Source organism: Hyperoodon ampullatus (genome assembly GCF_949752795.1).
Source record: "Hyperoodon ampullatus genome assembly, chromosome: 17".
Taxonomy (NCBI): Eukaryota; Metazoa; Chordata; class Mammalia; order Artiodactyla; family Ziphiidae; genus Hyperoodon; species Hyperoodon ampullatus.
In genome coordinates this window covers 11,302,871-11,326,107 of record NC_136930.1, presented here as the reverse complement: position 1 = coordinate 11,326,107, position 23,237 = coordinate 11,302,871, and the positions used below count along the sequence as shown (strand labels likewise).

Here is a 23,237-nt window from a genome sequence, read left to right as displayed (position 1 = left end):
GAGAGATGGGAGAGATAGGGAGAAATAGAGAGAGAGGGAGAGAGATGGTGGGAGGGGGAACATTACACATAGGAAGAATGCACACTGAGTGAGAGCCAGTAGAAACAACAGAAAGCCAGTCAGACCCAGAAAGACTTCAAATCCTGCACTTACCAGACACAGAATAAGAAAGAATTAGATCTGTGTTTCAAATGATCAAATGGACTTTGAAATGAATAATAATAAAAAATCTCTTTTAGACAGTAACACATCTGAAATTTTTAAAACTTGATGAATGGGCTTAACACCTAAAGAGAGAATTAATGGAATAGAAGACAGATTTGAGGAGATTAATCAGAATGCGACACAGGGAAACAAAGATATAAAATAGGAAAGAGGCTAAAGGACATGAAGAATAGAGTGATATTCTGACTTATATTTAATAAGACTTTCGTAAAGAAATGAAAAGAAAAGAAGAGTAGAGGTAATATTTGATGATTTAATGGCTGAGAATTTCCTGGAATTGATAAAAGACACCAATCCACAGATTCAAGAACCAACTAGGATAAATTAAAGAGAAATTCATATTTAAACATCTTAGTGATATTGAAGAACACTAAGGATAACGGTTTTTAAAGCAATCTCACTTTCCAATAGCAGATACAGAAGCCAGAAAACTATGAAATTATATTTACAATATACTATAAGAAGATATCAACCTAAATTTGTTGATAAACCCTCTTATTGCTACATTTATTTTTTTAAGCATGATTTACAGGTATTTTCAGACAATAAACACAGAAGTTGGGCCACCAGCAGACCTAATTTAAAAGTTATAATTCAGGGCTTCCCTGGTGGCGCAGTGGTTGAGGGTCCGCCTGCTGATGCAGGGGACACAGGTTTGTGACCCGGTCCGGGAGGATCCCACATGCCGCGGAGCGGCTGGGCCTGTGAGCCATGGCCGCTGGGCCTGCGCGTCCGGAGCCTGTGCTCCGCGGTGGGAGGGGCCACAACGGTGAGAGGCCCGCGTACCGCAAAAAAAAATAAATAAAATAAAATAAAATAAAAGTTATAATTCAGACAGAAAGCAGTGTTATCATATGGAAAAATTTGTGCTGTATATAGAAATGATTAGTAGATATGTAAGTAAAACTAAACAATTATTTATTATATAAAGCAATAATAATTTATGAGACTTAAAATTGAGATAAAATTATGACAATAGTATGTAAATCAGGAAGGAGATGATCAGAATTAAAGAGTTATAAAGTTCTTGTATTGTTCAGGAGAGGGTAAAGATAAGAATTAACTTTCAACTTTGGTAACTTAAATATGCTTGATAAATTTTTAAGGCAGCCCTAAAAAAATAGAACAGAGAATATACTTTCCAAACTGGAGGAGAGAAAGAAATGGAATGTGAAAAAAAAATTCTATTAGTACAGAAGAAAGAAAAAAAGAAAAGAAAATAGAAACAGAAAAAATATGCCAACTTAAAGTGATAATTATAATAATAAAATATTAACAGAAAGCATGTATATAGTACTTATTATGTGTCTAGCACTGTTCTCAGTGCTTTATGTATATTAACTCAATAATAGCACTACAAGGTAGGGTAATTATGATAGCTATTTTACAGATAAACTGAGGGACAGAATGTTTTAAGTAACTAGCCTGCATTACACAGGTAGTAAGGAATAGAGCTAGTATTAAAACCTGGGCAGTATTTCTCAGAATCTGTTTTCTAAAAGACTGTGCTATACTGTCTCTCACAAAGAGTAAGTTCATAGAAGAAAACATACATCATTAGTTATAAAAAATACAAACGGACTCTATTTAAAAGAAAAAACATGGCCAGACTGAATAAATCCCCCCAGCAATATGCTGTCTACAAAGGACACATCAAAAAACATATGGACAAAAAAACATTGAGAATAAAAGGATGGAAACATATTTACTACACAAACACTAATGAAAAGAAAGCTAATATAACTGTATTTTAAAAACAAAGTATGAGACAAAAAGCATTGCTAGAGCTAGAGGGTAACTACATAATAATAAAATATTCAATTAACCAAGTAGCCATAAAAATTCTAAACTTACATATGCTAATAATATAGCCTCAAAATATAGGAAGCAAAAATTGACAGAACTTTATAGAGAAATAGAAAAATCCATCAGCACAGTGGAAGACTTGAATGCTTCTCTCAGTAACTGATGGATAAAGCAAGCAAAAAAATCTTAAAGGATATAAAGGATTTGAAAAGTGTAATGTTGTGAACTGAATTGTGTCCCTGCCCCCCACCCCGTTCATATGTTGAAGTTCTAATCCCCAGTCCCTCAGAATGTGACCATATTTGGAGACGAGGTCTTTAAAGAGGTAATTATGTTAAAATGAGGTCCTTAGAGTGGGCCTTGGTCCAGTATGACTTGTGTACTTAGGACACAGTCATACATAGAGGGAAGGCCTTGTGAAGACAAAAGATGAAAATGACCATCTACATGCCAAGAAGAGCGGCCTTAAGGAAACCAATCCTGTGACACCCTGATCTTTGGTTTCTAGCCTCCAGAATTGCCAGAAAATACATTTCTGTTTTTCAAATCACCCAGTCTGTGGTACTTTGTTACAGCAGCCCTAGCAAACTAATACAACAAATTAGCTTTATTTAATAGTCATACATGGAACAGTGAACCTAACAAATGCAAAATGTACTGTTCTGAAGCAATGTGGAACATATGTAAAATCAATTAAGTTCTAGGCTATAAGCAAGCCTCAAGACATTTCAAAATATTGTTTCATGCTGTCCACATTTTCTGATAATAATGCAGTTCAGTTAGACACAAACAATAATAAAGAATGAGAAAAGACCCCACAGGTTTACAAATTAAGACACATATAGACCTAACTTATAGATTAAAGAAAAAATCATAATGGAAATAAGAAAATATTTCAAACTTAGATTATAAGAACATATATGTACGTGTGTGTATGTAAAGCCAAACTGGTACTTACAGAAACATTTATAGCCTTAATAGCTTAATATCAGAAAAGAAGAAGGACTGAAAATTAAGAAGTATAAAAATTACGTTAGAAAATTAACAATAAATTAAGAGAAATAATAAAAAATAGAAATTAAGTAGAGAGAATGTACAGGAGAATCAATAAAACTGACAATATTTATTTGAGAAGAATAAAATTTTCAAATATCTGGTGAGAATGGCTAAAAAAGGAAAGCAGAAATAACCAATATAAGGAATGAAAAATGGGACAAAAATGCAGATACTATAGATGTGTAAAAGGTAACAAGAGGAAATTTTGAAGAGCTAATGGTTTTAATAAAGAAGAAAGGAAACCTAAATGGCCTATAAACATTAAATATATTGAATCAATAATTTAAAATTTGTATAAAAACACATTAGCCCAGAAACGTCTACACAGTCCTGTAGAAAGAAATAAATCCAGTAATACACAAACTTCAAGAGTTAAAAAGGAACACTCCTAATTTATTTTATGAGGCATAATCTTGATATAGAACCCATAAGGAAAGTTTGAGATGGGAGAATGATAGGCCAGTCTCACTCATTAACATAGATGCAAACATCTAAAACAAAATATTAACAAACACATTTCATTAAAAAATAAAATATTTAATGCATTATGACTGCTTTGGGTTTATCTCTGGGATTCAAGATTGTTTTAACGTTGGGAAACAATTCATATAGTTCTTCACGTGAACAATTTAAAGGAGAAAAATCATTACCATCTCAATTGGTGAAGAAAAAAGTATTCTAATGAAATAGTAATAGAAGACAACTTTCTTAACCTGATCAAAAGCCTACAGCAAACTTCACAGTCATTATGCAATCTTGCAAGCATCTTCTCTTCAACATTTTACTGGCAGTCTCAACAAACACAGAAAGGCAAGGAAAAGGCTAAAAAAATGATAAGGGAAGGGAAGGAAGAATCAAAACTATCACTGTTCACAAATGATATAGATAGGTATGTAGAAACCCTAAAGAATTTACAGATAATTAGAAATAGAGAATTTAGCTAGTTTCTTGGATTCGAAATCAATGTTAAAAAAAGTACATTTCTATATACTAAAAAACAAGTCAACAACTAATATATAATAATTTATTTATAATTGTATGAAAGTGGATAAAGTATTAAGAATAAATGCAACCAAAGATATAAAAGAGATATCTTTATTGAAAGGCAATGAAGAAAACCTAAATAAATGGAGAGGTGTACCATGTCACATATTAGAGGACTCACATTCTTTAAAGATGTCAATTCTTCCTAATTTATCTACAGTCACTGCAATTCTAATCAAGATCCCAAATATTTTGTTTAAAGAAATTTTGGTACAGGACTTAACAAAGCTTATTCTAAAATTTATATAGAAAAGCAAAAGGCCAAGGATATGTGAGAGTGTCCTGAAGAACAAATTAGGAAGAGTTGCCTGAGCAGTGTTATGAATTATTATAAATGGGCCTGGTGTTGCATATAGATAGACAAACTGACCAACGGACCAGAAGAGAAAGCCCAGAAACTGTTCCATATATCTATTAAAACTTAATGTATATCAAAACCAAGACTAGAAATCAGTGTGCTGGGACAATTTGTTTTCTATATGGAAAAAAATGAAGTTGGAACCCTACATCATACCACTTGCAGAAATCAATTCCAGGTTATTAAACACGTAAACATGAGTAGCAAAACTATAAAACTTTGAGAAGACCATATAGGAGAACACCTTTATATCCTTGGGATAGGGAAAGATTTCTTAATCAAAACACAGAAATCACTAAGCATAAAGGCAAAGATTGACATTTTGACTACATTAAAATCAAGAACTTTGGCTTATCAAAAGACACCATTAAGAGTGAAACACCAGGTCACAAACTGGGAAAATACATTTTAAACAAACATGATCAACAGAGTCAATACCCACGCCCCAAAAAAGAATCAGTAAGAAAAAAGCAAATGATATAATAAAAACCTGCAGAAGACTTGAATAGGCATTTCAAACAAAGAGAAACCCAAACAACCAGTAAGATTCTGAAAGGATTCAAGGAGAAAAAAATTAAAACCACAATGGTATACCATTTCCTATCCACCAGACTGACACACATTTATAGTCTAGTGAGGGCAAGGATGTGAAGCAGTAGGAACTCTCATTAGCTAATGGAAATTAGTGCAGCAACTTTGTAGAACAACTTGGTGTTATCTAATAACTTGTAGATATGCATACCTTTTGACTAAGGTATTCCACTCCTGTGTATATATTGGGTTGGTCAAAAAGTTCATTCAGTTAATGAATACATTGTTCAATAAAGTTCTTGGTGAAAATGAAAAATGTGTCTTTTATTTTTACTTAAAGCCGAACAAACTTTTTGGCCAACCCAATACCTAGAAAACTCTAGCACTCATGCACCAGGAGACATTCATAACAAGAATATTTGTACTAGCCCTGTTTGTAATGGCAAAAAAGTGGATTTGGATACCCAAATATCCACTAGCAGTAGAATGGATAAATAAATTTTATGGGATATTGTCATAGAAGAATATTATACAACAGTGAAAATGAATGAAAGACAATCACAGTATGAATGAAGTTCAGAAATATGATGCTGAGTGAAAAAAAAGTTGAAGGATAATTGTTGAGTATAAGTTCATTGATTTAAAGTTCAGAAATGTAAAACCAAACAATAAACTTGATTAGGAACATAAATATATATAGTTGTAATAGTAAAAAGAATAGTAAGAAAATGATTACATTATGATAGCCAAGATGTGGGTGGAAACAACCTAAGTGTTCATTGATGGATGAGTGGATAAAGAAAATGTGGTGTATATATACAATGGACTAGTGTTCAGCCATAAAAAAGAGGGAAATCCTGCTACCTGTGACAACATGGATGGATTTTGAGTGCATTATGCTAAATGAAGTAAGTCGAATAGAGAAAGACAAATACTGTATGATCTCCCTTACATATGAATCTAAAAAACAAAAACAACCCAAACTCATCGAAAAAGAGATCAGATTTGTGGTTACCAGAGGCAGAGGATGAGGGGACAAGGAATTGGATGAATGTGGTTAAAAGGTACAAACTTCCAGTTCTAAGACAAGTAAATACTGGGGTTGTAATATACAATACGATGACTACAGTTAACACTGCTCTGTGGCATATTTGAAAGTTGCTAACAGAGTAGATCCTAAAACTTCTCACCACAAGGAAAAGAACATTTTTTTCTTTTTCTGTGTGTCTATATGATGATAGACATTAACTAAACTTATTGTGGTGATCATTTCACAATATATGTAAGGCAAGTCATTATGCTGTACACTTTAGACTTATACAGTGCTGTATGCCAACTAAATATCTCAATAAAACAGAAATTTTAAAAAGGAAAATGATTACAGATGATTTAGGATAACAGTTACCTCTAAATAGGGAACAGCAAGCAAAGAACCTAAAGGTAGTGTGGCACATAATGTTCATTGGTATGTTCCTGATAAGTAAAAACAATAAGGGATAAAGTAGTTAAGTGAATTACCCCCAAAATCTCTACTGGTAACTAATGGAGTTGGGGCTTGAAATGGGACTGACTTCAAAGCCCTTTTCTGTCTTAGCTACTAATAGTGTACTGCTCTCAAGGTAGCTGCATAAAAGACTGATAACCAACTTTCCCATTTCCCCACACTTTGTGAATACTGATGCTTTGTGGTATCCTCTCCTCCCTGCCATGGGTGAAGTTTCAGGGAACAAAGAACCTTCTCCTTCTCTGAAGAAAGGGTGTTTAGTTTCTTTCTGTAGTCAAATCTCCTCTCTCCTCTACTACAGATATTTTTTAATTGAAGTGAGATTCACATAACATAAAAGTAACCATTTAAAGTGAACAATTTGGGACTTCCCTGGTGGCGCAGTGGTTAAGAATCCCCCTGCCAATGCAGGCGACACAGGTTCGAGCCCGGGTCTGGGAAGATCCCACATGCCGCGGAGCATCTAAGCCCGCGCACCACAATTACTGAGCCCACGTGCCACAGCTACTGAAGCTCGTGCACATAGAGCCCGTGCTCCGCAACAAGAGAAGCCAGTGCAGTGAGAAGCCCACACACCACAACAAAGGGTGGCCCCCGCTCGCCATACTAGAGAAAGCCCGCGTGCAGCAACGAAGACCCAACACAGCCAAAAATAAATAAAATTAAATTTAAATAAATAAAGTGAACAATTTAGTACATTCACAGTGTACTAAATATATAATTCACTGCCTCTATCTACCTGCAGAACATTTCTCCAAAAGGAGACCCATTAGGCAGTTGTTCCCTCTTCCTCTTTTCCCCCCAGGCCCTGGCAACCGCCAGTATGCTTTCTGCCTCTATGAATGTACCTAATCTGGATATTTCATCGAAATGGAATCATACAGTGTTTGTCCTTTTGTGTCTGACTTCTTTCACTTAGCATAATGTTTCCAGGTTCATCCACCCTGTCGTATGTATCAGTACTTCATTCCTTTTTATGGCTGAATAATATTTCACCTCTACCTTTTTGTGTTTTCTTCCTCAGAACCTCCTGGGTTTCTCTCAACCCCATTTCCCCTCTTCCTAGTTAAAATCCTACTGCCCTTGCTCTTATCTAGCAAACTCTCCAGGATTCCAGCTGCTTTCCATCTATCACATTTCACTTTGATGGTCTGAGCCCTTGTCTGGGTATATCCCAGTTTGGGGTTATTTGCAGATATGCTCTCTGCGTAACTTCCTCTTCATTCAGTTCCTTGATCAAACTGTTCACTAGAACAGCCTCATGTGACTATCCCTGCCTTGCCTGGCATCTAGAGCTCCATTCACCATTATCCACAGGATGCTGGGAGGTGCTGTGCCAGATGCTGTGCTGGTGTCAAGATTCCCCCCTTCTAGGGTTCTCCTTTCCCATAATCTCCCACCCCTAACTCCTCATTCTTTATGTTTTCAGCTTTAAATGTCACCTCCTCTGGGAAGCTGTCCTCACCTGCATCTGGGTCAGGCCTGCCTAGTGTTCACTGTCACAGCCCCTGTGCTTCTCCTTTGACAGACTTATCATACCTGTAAGTTAGCTAGCTCATTGTGTGACTATTTGTTGAGTACTTGTCTTCCCATCTCCTCTGCGATACTGTAAGGTCCAAGACAGCAGGGACCACGTCTTTCTTTTCTCTAGCCCCTAGCGTAGGGTTGGGCAAATGTTAAGTGCTCAATAAATGTTTTCTCTGAAAAGACTGTCTTGATAAACCTGTCTAGTAAATTTGCTCACTGAACCTTAGCAGGCAAAATCTGGAGAAACCTTGGGTCCACTTGGAGCAGCTTCTGGGGTAGCGCTCTGAGCTGACTCACTTGTCCTGCACTCCCGGCCCAGGGCCTTGATGGTGCTTACTTGTTATTTTCATATAAAGAAGCAGCAAAGGGCTTTGGACTAGTTGCAAAAATTATTTTCCATGAATTATTTTTAGAAATCAGTTCCTTTTGACTGGGGGGAAGGGGATAGGAAGGAGACTGAGTGGGATTGGTGAAAAGAGGAGGGATGAATTTAATCTCTTCCTTGGTGCCCTTTTCCTGGGCAATAAAGTGTGATGAATGCTGAACAGCAAATGTAATAAATGTCTCAATATCTTGGCTGAGAGCGAGTCTAATTACAAGCCATATGGCCTCTTCAGCACAGTGGCTGTGAATTTATTTGGGTTTCATCCAGGTGAGTAGCAAGAACAGTTAAGCAGTCAACAGATTTTTCTGTGCTCTGAATCTCATATTTTTAGATCCAAGGTCAACCCACTATAAAATCTTCTCCCTTAAACACTTTATTTCCTCTCCTTCAAAAAAGTGGGGAAATCATGACTCTGCAAGAAAATTTTTGAGTTTAACTGGGAGTTTTCAGTCCACTGCTTGCAGCTTGGAAGAAAATTGAACTTATCTCTTGTATTTTTGGTTTGCTTTGCCAGGGTATTTAGAGATAACAGGTTTCCATTTATGCTCATTTCTATACCTTCCTCCTTCCTTTTCTTTTTTCTTCATTTTTCTCTTCCTTTCCCTCCCTCCCTCCCTTCCTTCCTTCCTTCCTTCCTCTCTTTCTCTCTCTCTCTCTTTCTCTCTCTCTCACAACCCCCCACGCCCCCCACACACACACATAGACACACACACACACACACACACACATACACACAGCGTCCCAGGGAATGGTGTTCTGTCTCAAGATGATCTGTAAAGCCCTCTTGACTGTAGAATTCTGACCTCATTGTGACCTTTATCTAACAGAAGAGTGTAAGGTCTAAATGAGCTTGTTTTAAATATAACACTCAAAATTTCACAAAGTGGAACTTCTAATTTGTGAACATTTGAAAGGAAGGGAAATAACCTGGTATCCGTCACCTTTATCTTTCAAGCTTCAAATTTTCCAAGACAAAAAAGGGGGTATGGACAAACCCCCAAGACACTGTCTCTCTTCTATTTGCTCCTAATTGATTCATAAGAACAATAGAATTCCCCTGTGTTCCTAGAATGCCACTAGGATTATATTTTTATTCTGAGAAAGAGACGGGAATCAGTTTACAAGTTCTAAAATTTCCAGGGAATATTGACGATGCCACTGTTTTGAACTTCCCTCCTTTATTTCTTAAGGGTAGAAGTTAGATTACACTCTTTCACATACTTGAAAGAGACACAATAACCCAAGCAAATCTCTCTACTAGCAAACCCCACCCTGTACCACTACTCTTGAACAGAAACTGTGTTTCTGTGGCTTGCAGCAACTCTGTGTATAATTATTGCTAGCCATACTGGCGCAACAATGGCTTTAGAGATAACTCCTATAGCTCAGTATCCCAATTTAATTGCTTAGGGGACATGAAGATCCATGCCAGACGTGGTGTCACACATTATGAATGTGTCCAGTGGGCTCTGATCCTGGAAGTATTGGGTGATGGAGGGGCAACAAGGTTTGAAACGTGTAGTCATAATTGGTCTGTGGAAAAATTCTTCCAAATGTACATCTCATACATGAAATAAACTAGATAGGAGTTTTCTTAAATCTGACAACAATCCTTAAAAAGTTAGACAGCATTATCAATAATGAGTTGTAAAACTGAAACTTTTCTAATCTACCAATAATAAAAAACAAATTTTGAAGAAACATGCTAGAGGAAGGACAATTATTTTTCTATTCTCCCTAAGGAAATGATATTAATGAAATTATTATTAAATGAAGAGACAATCAAAGAATATGCACCCAGAAAGCATAGGGGGAAAGTATTATAAAGGTGTGTGTCAGGCAGTTAATTAAACTATTGCTCTTTTTCAAATTTTATGATATATAAGATATTTATCCGTTTTTAAGCTTTTCAATTTTTGGTAATTTCTTTTTTTCATTATAAATAAGATTCACTTTCAGATCTAATTTTGTATTTGTAATTTTATATTCTTTTTCTCTAAAAGGACTGTCCAAATTGTGTAAGTTTCTGGCCCTTGAAAACCTTGATTAACTCTGCATAGGAGCTTTTAGATATTTAGGAATAGGATAGAGCTTTTCCTTTTGGTTAAGACTAACAGTAACACAGTCAAATGGGTTCATGACTTACTAAGTCTGGAATCTGACCTCTGCAATGGAATCGGTAGCTCTGGGGTGTCAGAACTGAGAACAGTGAGCGGCACGTAGATTTATCACCAACAACTCTGCAGGAAGGAAATCTGGGTGGAATTTGGCACTGAGTATGAATTTCTGTTCCAGAAAAGAAATCTTCTGCAAAGAAGGTCTGCTGAAATGCCCTGGTGGAGCTTTTATCTAATTTAAAAAGGAAAGACTTTGAGGCTTTTCAGAAAAGTGTGGAACACTGGATTTGAGGTATCTAGGTTCAGTTCACCCAGTTTTGGTTCCCGCACTATAAAGGAAAAGTTAAGATAAGCTTGACACAGCGGCTGACGATGACAGTCCTCTCCTATCGAACTGCCCCTTCCTGTCCTCTGTCAGTGACTGGACTGGGTTGATGGATATTATGGGAGACCCTGTGAACAATGGGCCCAGCGACCCCTGACATGATCTAATAACAGTTTATCTCCCTCAAAAGAGCAGATGAGATTAATGCACTGGGCTCATCATTCTTAAGCAACTTATGCTGAAGTCACTGGCTCTTCCCTGAAGAAGAGTTTAGACGTGTGTATCTCTGTTTAACCCATTTACGAGTAATACAGCCTGCTTGCTCTTTTTGGTGTGTATGCCCTGTTAGAAGATTTGTCATTTTATATCCCAAATGAAGCAAAAGAAAGTTGTAATTATATTTCACCACGGGCCTACAATTTGGCTCCAGGGGCAGTAATAAAAAATGGTGAGAACAGACCCCCTGTTTGCCAGACTGGCCACCCAGTGGTCCCCATGGGAAGGAATCACAGCTTGCAGGAAAATCCCTTCTCTCCTCTCTGATCTCCCAATCCTAAAGTGGTCTGAGACTAAGTACAATTCACATGATGGAAGACTCCTTTCTTTAAGCTGGACTCAGGGTGGGTAATAACTGGATATTACTTAGCACCACATTTGATAGGGAATTTGAAAGTATCTGGAAGCCTTTAAACAGTCTCTCCTCTGTCTGATGTCATGGAATTTCTGCTTCACTGTGATCAAAGGAATCAGCGTACAGTACACAGAAGTGCACCATGCCTGACACTGTGATCAAAGGAATCAGAGTACAGTACACAGAAGTGCACCATGCCTGACATTGTGATCAAAGGAATCAGCATACAGTACACAGAAGTGCACCATGCCTGATTTCCGCAGTTCTGACAGCAGCGGGTCACTGTCTGAACTGTTTATTTGGCTGTCCAGGCTTCTTTGTGACTTAGCGATAAAGTCTAGTATCCAGAATAATGACGCATTCTGCAGGAGAAAATGACAGTAGGATCATGGCTGCAGGACAGAAAGGATGCTGGCAGGTTTGACTCCAGTTTGTTTAAACAAAGGCATTTCCCAGAGAATATGAAGTATTCCTGATGATGAGAATTCTGTGAGATTGTTGTCTTTCTTTACATTTTTTCTTTATCATCGCTGGGTCTAGTGAACTTGAAGAATCATGTAATCTATCACGGCCATGCCTACACACTGATAGACATGTGCAGGTGGTTTAAGAAAGCAAACAGTCCCGTTTATATCGGACAGTATTCTTGATGCTGGTTTGAGGCTAGCTCTGAATGTGTGGTTTTGGAAGGAAGCTGCATTTCTGGGGAAGAAAGACTACCCTCCCCCAGGTTTACCCAAAACTCATGATCAAGTAATCAGAAAGAAGAAAAGTCAAGGGGTGTTGACTTCTCTTGATGTCCATTCCCTTCTCTCTGAATAGAGATCCTAAAGTAACAGGCTGAAATGCTTCTCCTGGGAGAAATTTCTGCCTTGGTTCTCCTACCCCTGGGCACTCCCACCCAAACCTCCCTGAACCCACAGTTCACTCTTTTGTAATGCGACTGTGAATTGTACTAGCTTTGCTTTGTGATCAGCATGTTTCATGACTTCTTTCTGACAATGTCAGGTTCTGCTCTTCTCTGTGGCTGGTAAAGGTAACTGTCCTTTCATCCTCTCCAAAAGAGGTACCAGAGGTGAAAGTCTGTGGCATTCCCCCCATTTGGTTGTTGTATCTCTCTCACTTTAGTGATAGCCATCGCCATGGGGCCTGGTGCTTGGCCAGGCCTATGAAGACACACCCCCTACTCTGTTCTCATCTTGCTGTACCTTTTTCTGTGTCAGTCTTGATCTGCTCCTCAAGATCCTCTGGGGACACATAGAAGTCCTCTTCTGGCATCGATGATTTAGGCCGGCAGCGCCCACAGCAGCAGTTGCAACAGCAGCACAGACAGCAGCAAAAATAGCAGCCGGTCAAGAGGCCAATGATGACAAACAAAGTCTAGGGGAAACAGAGGCAAAGCAAAACAGGGGTGAGGGGTAGTGGGGTGTAGGAGACCCCAGAAATAAGTGTGTACCCATGTACCTCCAGAGACCTGAAGGCATCACAGTTCACCCCAGAGACCACATATTCACCCTCATCCTTATTCCATGCAGGACTATCTTTTTAGTTTCCTTGGAAACAAATTCCTCATAAAGTTTTACCTAACAAGTTAAGCCAGGAACAAGTGACTTGCAGCCAAAGTAATGAAGTATGACATTTTCTTCTTCAGTCTTAAGCCATGGGGATCATTATTAAGAGCAGAGCAAACAAACCAGCAAACCAACCAACAAACATAACCTCTACAGGTCACATGAGCTCACCAAGGGCACTGAATCATCCTCACCAAGAAGAGCTAGGGATAGCTAGCCCTGACACCACCCCATTCCTCTCAGTCACCACGCCCTGCGGTCTCTCTCCTCACCATCTCTGCCCCCTCCCCATTGCCTCTCTCCTGATTGGTAGGGCTTTAGAGTTGATCCCCTTATCTCTGCTCTGGACACTGCAGTAGCCTCCTAGCTGACCTACCTGCTTCCACTCTTGCCTCTAGCCCACTCTGCACATTGCTGCTGGAGCTTTCTGACATGTTCTCTTGAGCCCATGCAGCGACTCTCCTGCCTCTTAGAAGAGGCTGGAGCTCCTTATTAATGGTCATCTGGCCTCTTCCAGTGCCTTCCCTGCACCAGCATGGCACTGTTCCTGCCATCCCTGCAGAGCTTTGCCCTCCCTATGGAACCACCTGCCTAGACACCCACTGTCCCATTCCCTAGTCATCTAGAAAATACCCACTCCGCGTTTAAGATTATCTCAAAGATCCTCTGTCTGACATCTTTCCTGATCCCCATCTCCTCCAGAATGATTACTCCCTCCTTTGTGCCCCAACTGTACGCCATACCAATGTCCACCATAGTCTTGTTTTGTTGACACTTTTAAGACAGTGATCAGTTTATAATTCTGTCTCAGACTGTGAGCTTCTTTGAGGCTAAACTATATGTTACTTGTCTTTCAATCCCTCCTATACCTAAGGATTTAGTACCTGGAGTGCGGTAGACAGTAAATGCCCACTGAATTAATGAATGTATTTATTGATTAGTAGATAAACAGATGATTTGTTCCAACTAGTGAACAGCACCAGGATTTCCCCATGAGCATATAAAAGTTTCCTCACTAAGTTTGCCATCGCTAAAGATTAAAAGATTAAACTCTCCCAACCCAATTTGAAGTGAAAACAAGCCCATTTTTGTTAATTGAGCAAGATAAGTTTATGATTTTATTAAAAATATGTTATTTGAAATAGAAAGTGATTTTATACACCCTCACACCTATAATCTTTTTGCTATGGATTCTCTATATCTTCAGAGTCATGAATTTCTTAAATTATTCTGAAAAGTATAAAAAAACTTCCTCTTCACCAACTGCCTCTAAGAGCCTCCTGTGCAGTGTTCCTGAGCCAGTGCCCCAACAAGCACCCCCCTTTTTTTAACCTACTTTTGACCTTTTTGCTTTCACTATTCCATTCCCATATTTTTTCTCCTCTCTGAGAATTTCCTTTAATGCATGTATCATTTTGTTCTTTAATTATTCCAACTAGATTATTTGCCTGTTGCAGAAATAACCTTGCCTTATCCGTGGAGTGCTTAGTGCAGTACAAGGCATAAGTAGGTGTCCACTGTTTTTAAAATATTTTCAAATTGGTACACTGATTCATACATGTAATGCATACTTAATACCTATCACTGTGTGCCAGGCCACTCTAAAGGGCACTGGGCAATTAGGCTTTGGCACAAGCAGAAGGGGAAGGTAGATTTCTTTGTAGCCTTATTTTTAAAGAGCCACATCAGGAATTATTTTATGTATATCTCTTACACTATTGAACAGCTTCTGCTTGTCTATATGAATTTTGATCAATTTTATCAACTTCCTGGGCAAGGAAATCTATTCTCCTTTTTATGCAGGTAGGCCCCAATATGCAGTCAGGTGCTAGTGTGTAAATTATCTAGAACTCCAGATGTACCTTCCCATTGGAAATAGGGTCATACCTGGGGGTTACGTTCCTATAGAAACCTGTATTTTACATAAACATTCAAACTATTGTCATAAATGACATTGACAATATATACACTCTCATTCTAAGTTCCAAATCCTCTAGGCAGAAACTTGTCTCCCTCCCAAGTCTTCAATGATAAAGAAAGGAGGTTTCAGTGGGAATCCCAGTTATCCCCAAGAAAAGGAATTCTGAGGACTGCAGAAGGCAAACGAGGCTTTAGGCTGCAGACTCTCTCTCCCCATGCCTATGAACAAAAGCATATTCTGTCTTGTCCTGTGTATATAAAACTATTCAATTTAGCAAGATTTACTTTAGCGGAAGTTTAGCGGAAGAAAGTAGCAATCAGAGTACTACTGAACATGACATCTGCCTCTGGAGATCTGCTGTTTATTAATTACAACTCATATGAATGTGAGTTCATCTGATTTCACAAAATGTGTGAACTGTGAACTTACTACATGTATGTGAACTGTCCAAAAAAGATGCAGATGGACTATATGTACGATTCATATGTAAATATACTTTTATCAGAAGATAAGGATATTAATACTCATAAACAAATATAAAACTATCACCAAGCATGCATATACTAGGGATTCTTAGGAAATCACACAAAATTTACTGTCAAAAGTCAATTCCGGGGCTTCCCTGGTGGCGCAGTGGTTGAGAGTCCGCCTGCCGATGCAGGGGACGCGGGTTCGTGCCCCGGTCCGGGAAGATCCCACATGCCGCGGAGCGGCTGGGCCCGTGAGCCATGGCCACTGAGCCTGCGCGTCCGGAGCCTGTGCTCCGCAATGGGAGAGGCCACAGCAGTGAGAGGCCCGCGTACGGCAAAAAAAAAAAAAAAAAAAAGGTCAATTCCGGTTGCACTAAGTCCTTAAAAATCTTGCCTTTTTCTTGACTAGATATCCTTTTTCTCTCTCTCTCTTCCTCTCTCTCTCCAACTCAGTGTGCTCCACTATTTAATTCTTACCTTTCTCCCCTCATTTCCTTCTCCACTACTTCACAGCAGGCTCCATGTGAACCTATGACCTAATTACCATGTATTCTCCGCAGTACTGTCTTTGCTGATGTAGCCTATGCTATAGATAGGAAAGTACATGGCTAAATTTGTCCCATAATAATTTTTAAACAGTTGTCACACTAATAAATTATTTTAGGTTTTCAGCAATGAGTCAGTTCTTAATTTGTCATGATGGGAGTAGGGAGGGCAGTCAGAATTAACCTGAAGCTTCAAATTCAAATATAATTAACATCTAGAAGTATTTTAAGTCATGCTGTATTTTATAATTATTTGGTGAACTAAAGCAAAAACGATCCTTCAATAACAGCTCCTTTTATCTGTAAGAGTTTAGTAATATAGTAAGGTTAGACTTTCCTTGAGGTGGAGTCTAAAAGAGAGAATAATATCATGATCTTGTAAGAAATTGTTTTCAAGAGAAACAAAAAATCCATTTCACCTTTGCCCACCAGCTTGACAGCATGAAGTAGGTATTAACGTTTTCATCTCCAAATTGCTCGGCCACATAGAGTCCCAGTGATCCGTACTTGTCATATATGTTTCTTTTTGACGTGTCAGTAAGTATTGTGTGGGCATTGTTGATTTCTTTAAACTTCTCAGCAGCACCTGGATCGTCTGGATTCTTGTCTGGATGGTGTTTCAAGGCCAATTTTCTTTTAAAATTTAAAAAAAAAGTGAGGAAAAGTGTTACTTGACAGGTATTACAATGACATTTTAGAAGGGCATTATTCATTTGTACATCTTTTATACATGTAAATACCATGAAATGTTACATTTCATAATAATGTTGATTTAACTAAGCAAGTTTCCATTAAATGTTGCCTTGTGTTTCTAATGTGCAGGCACAGTAGTATTGTTTCTCCCCTCACATCCTCAAAGGAATTCTCAATAGCTGCATAGCTGTTGAGTCTTAGACATTTTGCTATTGGCAAATATGTGAAGTTTATTTTTACCTGGAAGCTCATCAGTAGCCCACCTCAACATGCAGAGGCCTTTAAGAGTTCCAGCAACAGGACCAGTTTATACCACAATTTCATTTAGAACTGGAAGACTTTTCCAGAATTAACAAACCTTCACACCACATATTCTAAAAGTTAAACTCAACTGTCAAAAAAAAAAAAATCTCTGATTTATACACCTTGAATAAATATTATGACCCTTTCACAATTTTTTCACAAATCCTAACTCCCTTTTGTTTTTATGGACAAATACCGTGACTTACCTTGTATTCAAATGTGTATTTGACCTCTTTTCAAATAGGTCTTCCCACTACAAGGCCCTCTCTCCTCTGTGGATCATAAAGCAATTCCAGAAGGGTATGAGTGTGTGTTGTGTTGCAGTGTGTGCGTATTGGGGGCAGAGGGGTGATATGTGAGTATTCTTTATTCTTCAGTTATAATCAAGTATTAAAAATGTAAAATGGATGTAAGAACTGAGCTATGATAATCAGGCTCTGGCTAGGGGCTCTTTCCCTCACTTCCCTCCACAGACAGATTTAAATTGATGAAAGCCATGTTTAATATTGAGTCTAGTAATTTTTCCTCTACAAAGTCAACTAATTTTAAAACTCTCTACTGGAAATTCCACATGACTTATTCTCCCTACTGTGCCTATTGTAGGCATATGTAGGAATGCACCTTAAGCTTTTGTTTATTTTATCGGTTTAGATTAAATTGCTTCATTTTAAAGCAGTAATAAAAGGCCATAAGTAGAGCAAAAAAATAAAGTATATCTTATAAGCCAATCTGTACAATGAACTTAAAAAACATCACACCTATTTTAGGAATTAAAGCATTGCTGGTTAGGAAGTAGGTGAATAATTAAGCAGTTTAACATCAGGATGCTTAAAAAGTACCAAAATATTTAAAAACATACATCATGGTGTGTAATACATTCTAACTCTGAACTCAGAATAAACAAAAAGAATAAAACAATAATAGTTCATTTTAAATTTGTTTAATCAAACATTTTTCATCCTTATTTTTTGAGAGATGTTTGGGGTATCTATAAATTCTTATTGGAGACATTTTTTTACCTGCAGAATTTATGATAAAATCTTCTAATAGCACAAAATGCCAATTTTGTCATTTTAAAAAACTTTTATAATGTTTACTACATGCCGGCACTATTGTAAGCCTGTTATAAATATTAATTCATTAATCTTCACTGCAGCTCTGTGAGACTGGTATTATAATAATCCCATTTTACAGTTAGGAAATTTAGCCACTGAGAGGTTAAGTAACTTGTCCAACATCATACAGCTAATAATTAGAACCAGGCTTTGAACACAGGCAATCTGACCCTGAGCATTATGCTGCCTCCTACATATTTTTAAATTAAAAAAGTAAGACATTTCAAGGACTTTGGCTTTTGGTCTAGGTGATGTGGGAAGCTCCTGGAGTGTTTTGAGAAGAAAAGTGTTATGATCTGACTTTAGTTTAGAAGGATCACTCAGTCTGGAGAGGACAAAGGCCAAAGCAGGAGACTCTTTTAGGGGAGGTTCATGGTGGTTTGGACCAGTGTGGTAGTGGATGATTAGTTAGTTGGAAGTGGTTGGATTCTGGTACACTTTGAGAGATAGCTGATGGATTGGGTGTGGGATGTGAAAGAAAAAGAGGAATGAGGGATGGCACCGAAGTTTTGGCTTGAGCAACTGGAATTTTGGAGTTACTGTTTAAAGAGTTGGCAAGAGTTTTTTTTTTTGGTAGTAGGAAATGATTTGCTAGGATTCACAGTTCTATCTTGAGCACCTGTGAGATGCATATTAGACTTACAAGTGTGACAGAGGTAGAGAGATATATGAGCCTGAGTTCAAATGAGAGTTACTCTGGGAGATGTACATTCGGAGTTCTCAGCAGGTCGATGGTATTTAGAGCCATGGAACTGGAAAAGATTCCCAAGTGAGTTGGATCCAACATAAGTCCAAGGGCTGAGCTTTGGGAAGGAAGAACTACAGAGGAGATGAGGAAAGAAAGACCAATGATGCAGAAGGAAAAATCCGGAGAATATGGGGTGATGGGATCCAAGTGAACAAAGTATTTCAAGGAAGAGGGTGGTCACCTGTGTCAAGTACTATTGACAGGTCATGTACAGTGACAACTAAGAAGTGATCACTGGGTTTAGTGTTACAGAAATCTTTGGTGACCTTGACATGTGCACACACATACACACATAACATGTATACACATGCATATATGCACATACATACACAGACAATTGTATATATGTCTTTATATAGGGAAAATAAAGCAGAAAAATAAGTAGAAATAAAGAGAAAAATGAAAGGTTATAACCATGCTTAACTGTGACTATAGCTGGGATTATAGGTGATTCTTTGTTTATTCTTGTTATAAAAAAATATACATACTACTTGTGCAGTTTCCTTCCCTAAGTATTTTTAAGCTCCAGTTAAAAATTTTATGCTCCTTTAATAACTGAAAGTTTAGAGTTTGTTCCCTTAAATGACCCACTACCAAATTAGAGGGGGGAGAGGAAGGAAGAAAGAAGTCCTCAAACTTTAATAATACAACAATCATTATCAGAAAGTCTCAAGTGGATTCTTTAAGCACATTAATTTTAATGGCTCAGTATTCCTGGAATTCTCACTCTGTGCCCTGGAATACAATTGCAGCATTTTCCCCTACCAGTTCCAGAGATCATGTCCAGGCCAACCAAATGCAAAGGCTCTTACTTCTGCCCTGAAAGAAAAAAATCCCTGGAAAATGCCTCTTTACATATATTTCTTTATTTCTAGGGTTCAGTTGTAGACTGATGCATACTACCCAAGACTTATACAGAGAAACGTGTCATTTTAAGCTGCTTGGATCTTTGTCAGCTTTCAAGGGCAGATGCACTCAACTATTTATCACATTCCTCTAACAATGGAGCTGGCAAATTCAGAGGGCTGGAGCACCTCCATTTGTAACGCATCCAATTCCTGGTAATCAGCAGCATTCTGACTCCTCTTGGCAGATGCTCTTGGCCCTGAGGAATCCTCAGGAAATATGGCTAGCAGAGGCAGCTGCCAAAGTTACACAATTGCTCAAGGAGGTAGTTGATCGATGACTCACCCCCTTGGTGTTGTCTGTACAGCAGGAAAACACGTATGGAATTTAGGGTGAAAGGAGAGTTGCTTGGAGTACATTTAAATATAACATTGCCTATTCACTTTAAAGATCTTTCTTATAACTTCTCATTTTATCCTTAAAAGTGATGTAATGTTCAACCAGAACATGAGCGTTTAATTCCACATCTGTCTATACTCTTCATCGCTGTTAATCTGGTATGGCTATAACTAATATTAGAAATAGCATCAATACCTGTAATTTCCACTTCAAAATCCAATAACAGCTTTCAACTGAGTAGCAGATAGGATCAATGTGGATTTATAGGTGTAATTACCAAAGGCTCCTAAGATCTACCTATTTTCAGGCAGTGGAATAATTCTAAGCATTGTAGTGCCCAATTCTCTTCCTCACACCATCTACCACTCAGGTGAGATCTACCTACTATTCTCTACCAGTCTGTGAATCACCTAAGACCCAGTTCTGACCATGTTGTCCCAGCCCAAGACCAAATCTATCTCCATGGGGTTGGAATGTCAGAGGAGACCTTCTTGTTTGGAAAGGCTGGCCCTGAGCCTCAGGGAACTAAGTTCCACCATCTATATCTGTAGCTGCCTTTCCCCACTCAACACATTTTTAGCTGCCTTCTCCAATTACCTTTTGTTGCTTCCTGTTTCAAAGATTTCCCCATTGCTGTGTGACTTTCTGCTAAACTCCCTCAGCCACAAAGTTTATTGCGCCTCCCATGTCCCAGAAGAAGGCTACCTGCTACCTAAAATGAAAGAGTAGAAGAGGGAGGGTGAGGCACTGGTTTCTTCCTATACCCTAGAACCGTTAAAAGTGCCCTCATGGCAGAGGCAGCCTCATCAACAGCAAAGGTAGCAAAAAAAAAAAAAAAAAGAAAAGAAAAAAATCTGAGCTCATATTAGATATAGACTATTATTTCTAGGAAAAAAAACTGACTATAATGGGAAGAAGACTGGTGGTAGATAGGAAAATGAACTGCTATAAACCAGAGTTTTCAGGTGAAAACAAACCCTAGACTAGTAACCCTGCGTGTTTGGCAAGTATTGCAACTATGGAACTTAATAGTATGTCTTCATAGTAGAAGTTCAGTGGAACTCTTGTGCCCTCTTGGACTCAGGCAACACCCAAGTGAAAGTATAAGAAACTAGTATATGAGTTCCAATGCACATGTCCCTGACATTTGGTATTGACAGACATTTTAATGTTTGACGGTCTGGTAGCTTGTGTGTGTGTGTGTGTGTGTGTGTGTGTGTGTGTATCCCTTTGTGGTTTAATTTGCATTCTCCTAATTACTAATGAGGCTGATATATATGTCATTTGGATATCCTCTATTTAAGTATATGTTGGTCTTTCACCAGTTTTTAGTTTCATGTTTAAAATGAATTTGTGGGATTTAAAATATATCTATAGTATTCTATATATGAATTCTTTGTCAGTTTATGTATTGCATATGTATTCTCTGTTTCTAAGGCTTTTTTGTTGTTGTTAGTTTCCTTATGGAATCTTTTGGAGAACAGAAATTCTTTTTTTAACTGTTTTTTTTTTTTTTTTTAGTTTATTGGAATATAGTTGATATACAAAGTTGTGTTAGTTTCAGGTGTACAGCAAAGCGAGTCAGTTATACGTATACATATATTCATTCTTTTTCAGATTATTTTCTCATATAGGTTATCACAGAATATTGAGTAGAGTTCCTTGTGCTATACAGTAGGTCCTTGCTGGTTATCTACCTTATATGCAGTATTGTGTGTATGTTAATCCCAAGCTCCTCATTTATCCCTCCCCGCTATGTTTCCCCTTTGGTAACCGTAAGTTTGTTTTCAATATTGGTAGGTCTGTTTCTGTTTTGTAAATAAGTTCATTTGTATCATTTTTTAAATTAGATTCCACATATGAGTGATACCATATATTTGTCTTTTTCTGTCTGACTTCACTTAGCATGATAATCTCAAGGTCCATCCATGTTGCTACAAATGGCATTATTTCTTTCTTTATTATGGCTGAGTAATATTCCATTGTATATATATGTACCACATCTTCTTTATCCATTCCTCTGTTGATGGACATTTAGGTTGCTTCAGTGTCCTGGCTATTGCAGATAGTGCTGTAATGAACATTGGGGTGCATGTATCTTTTCAAATTATGGTTTTCTCCGGATATATGCCCAGGAGTGGGATTGCTGGATCATAGGTGGCCCTATTTTTAGTTTTTTAAGGAACCTCCATACTGTTCTCCATAATGGTTGTACCAATTTATGTTCCCACCAACAGTGTAGGAGGGTTCCCTTTTCTCCACACCTTTTCCAGCATTTATTATTTGTAGACTTTTTGATGATGGCCATTCTGACCAGTGTGAGTGATACTTCATTGTAGTTTTGATTTGCATTTCTCTGATAATTAGCGATGTCGAGCATCTTTTTATGTGCTTTTGGCCATCTGTATGTCCAGAAATTCTTAATTTTAACTAGTTTAATTAATCAGTCTTTTCCTGAATTAGGGAAGATATTGTCTTATAAACTCTTTAAAATCTTTATAGATTTGCCTTTCACATAGAAGTCAATGACCCATTTGTAGTTGATTTTTTAATGTGGTAGAAAGCAAGCATACAATTTCGTTTTTAAAATATGGATATCCAGTTATCCTAGTGTCATTTATTAAAAAGATAAAATCCTTTCCCTATATTTTAAATAGGATCTCTATTCTACTCCATTGGTCTATTTGGCTACTTCTGGGCTAATAAAGTCTTGAATATTATACCTTTAAAATATGTCTTAGTATCTTAAAGAGCAAGTTCTTCCATATTGTTGTTCTTCAGGAGTTCTGTGGCTGTTCTGGGCCCTCTATATTTCCACATACATTATAGAATTAGTTTGTTAGTTTACACACACACACACACACTCTCTCTCTCTCTCTCTCTTTCTCTCTCACTCTCACTCTCTCTCTACTGGGATTTTTATTACAATTGCATTTGACTCTATAGATTAATTTGGAGATTGACATTTGTATGGTATGTCTACTTATTTAGAACTCAAAGTTTATCATTTTACCATTTAGGTTCTGCATATATTTTATTAGCTTTATTTCTAGGAACTTATTTTTTGTGTGGTTTTGATATTAAAGTATTTTTCTTAATTTATTGCAGATGTAAAAG

General features: G+C 37.7%; 1 protein-coding gene across 1 annotated transcript in view; it reads right to left on the bottom strand.

Moving 5' to 3' along the window:
- The window catches only part of DNAJC5B (DnaJ heat shock protein family (Hsp40) member C5 beta), a gene marked incomplete at its 3' end in the record, with an annotated part of 67,776 nt that overhangs the window by 869 nt on the left and 43,670 nt on the right, over positions 1 to 23,237 (bottom strand). The window contains exons 3-4 of the mRNA XM_079722714.1: positions 16,436 to 16,649; positions 12,718 to 12,889 (exon numbers count right to left, since the gene is read on the bottom strand). Coding sequence (XP_079578840.1) covers positions 12,718 to 12,889; positions 16,436 to 16,649 — 386 coding nt within the window. The remainder of the gene's footprint in view (positions 1 to 12,717; positions 12,890 to 16,435; positions 16,650 to 23,237) is intronic.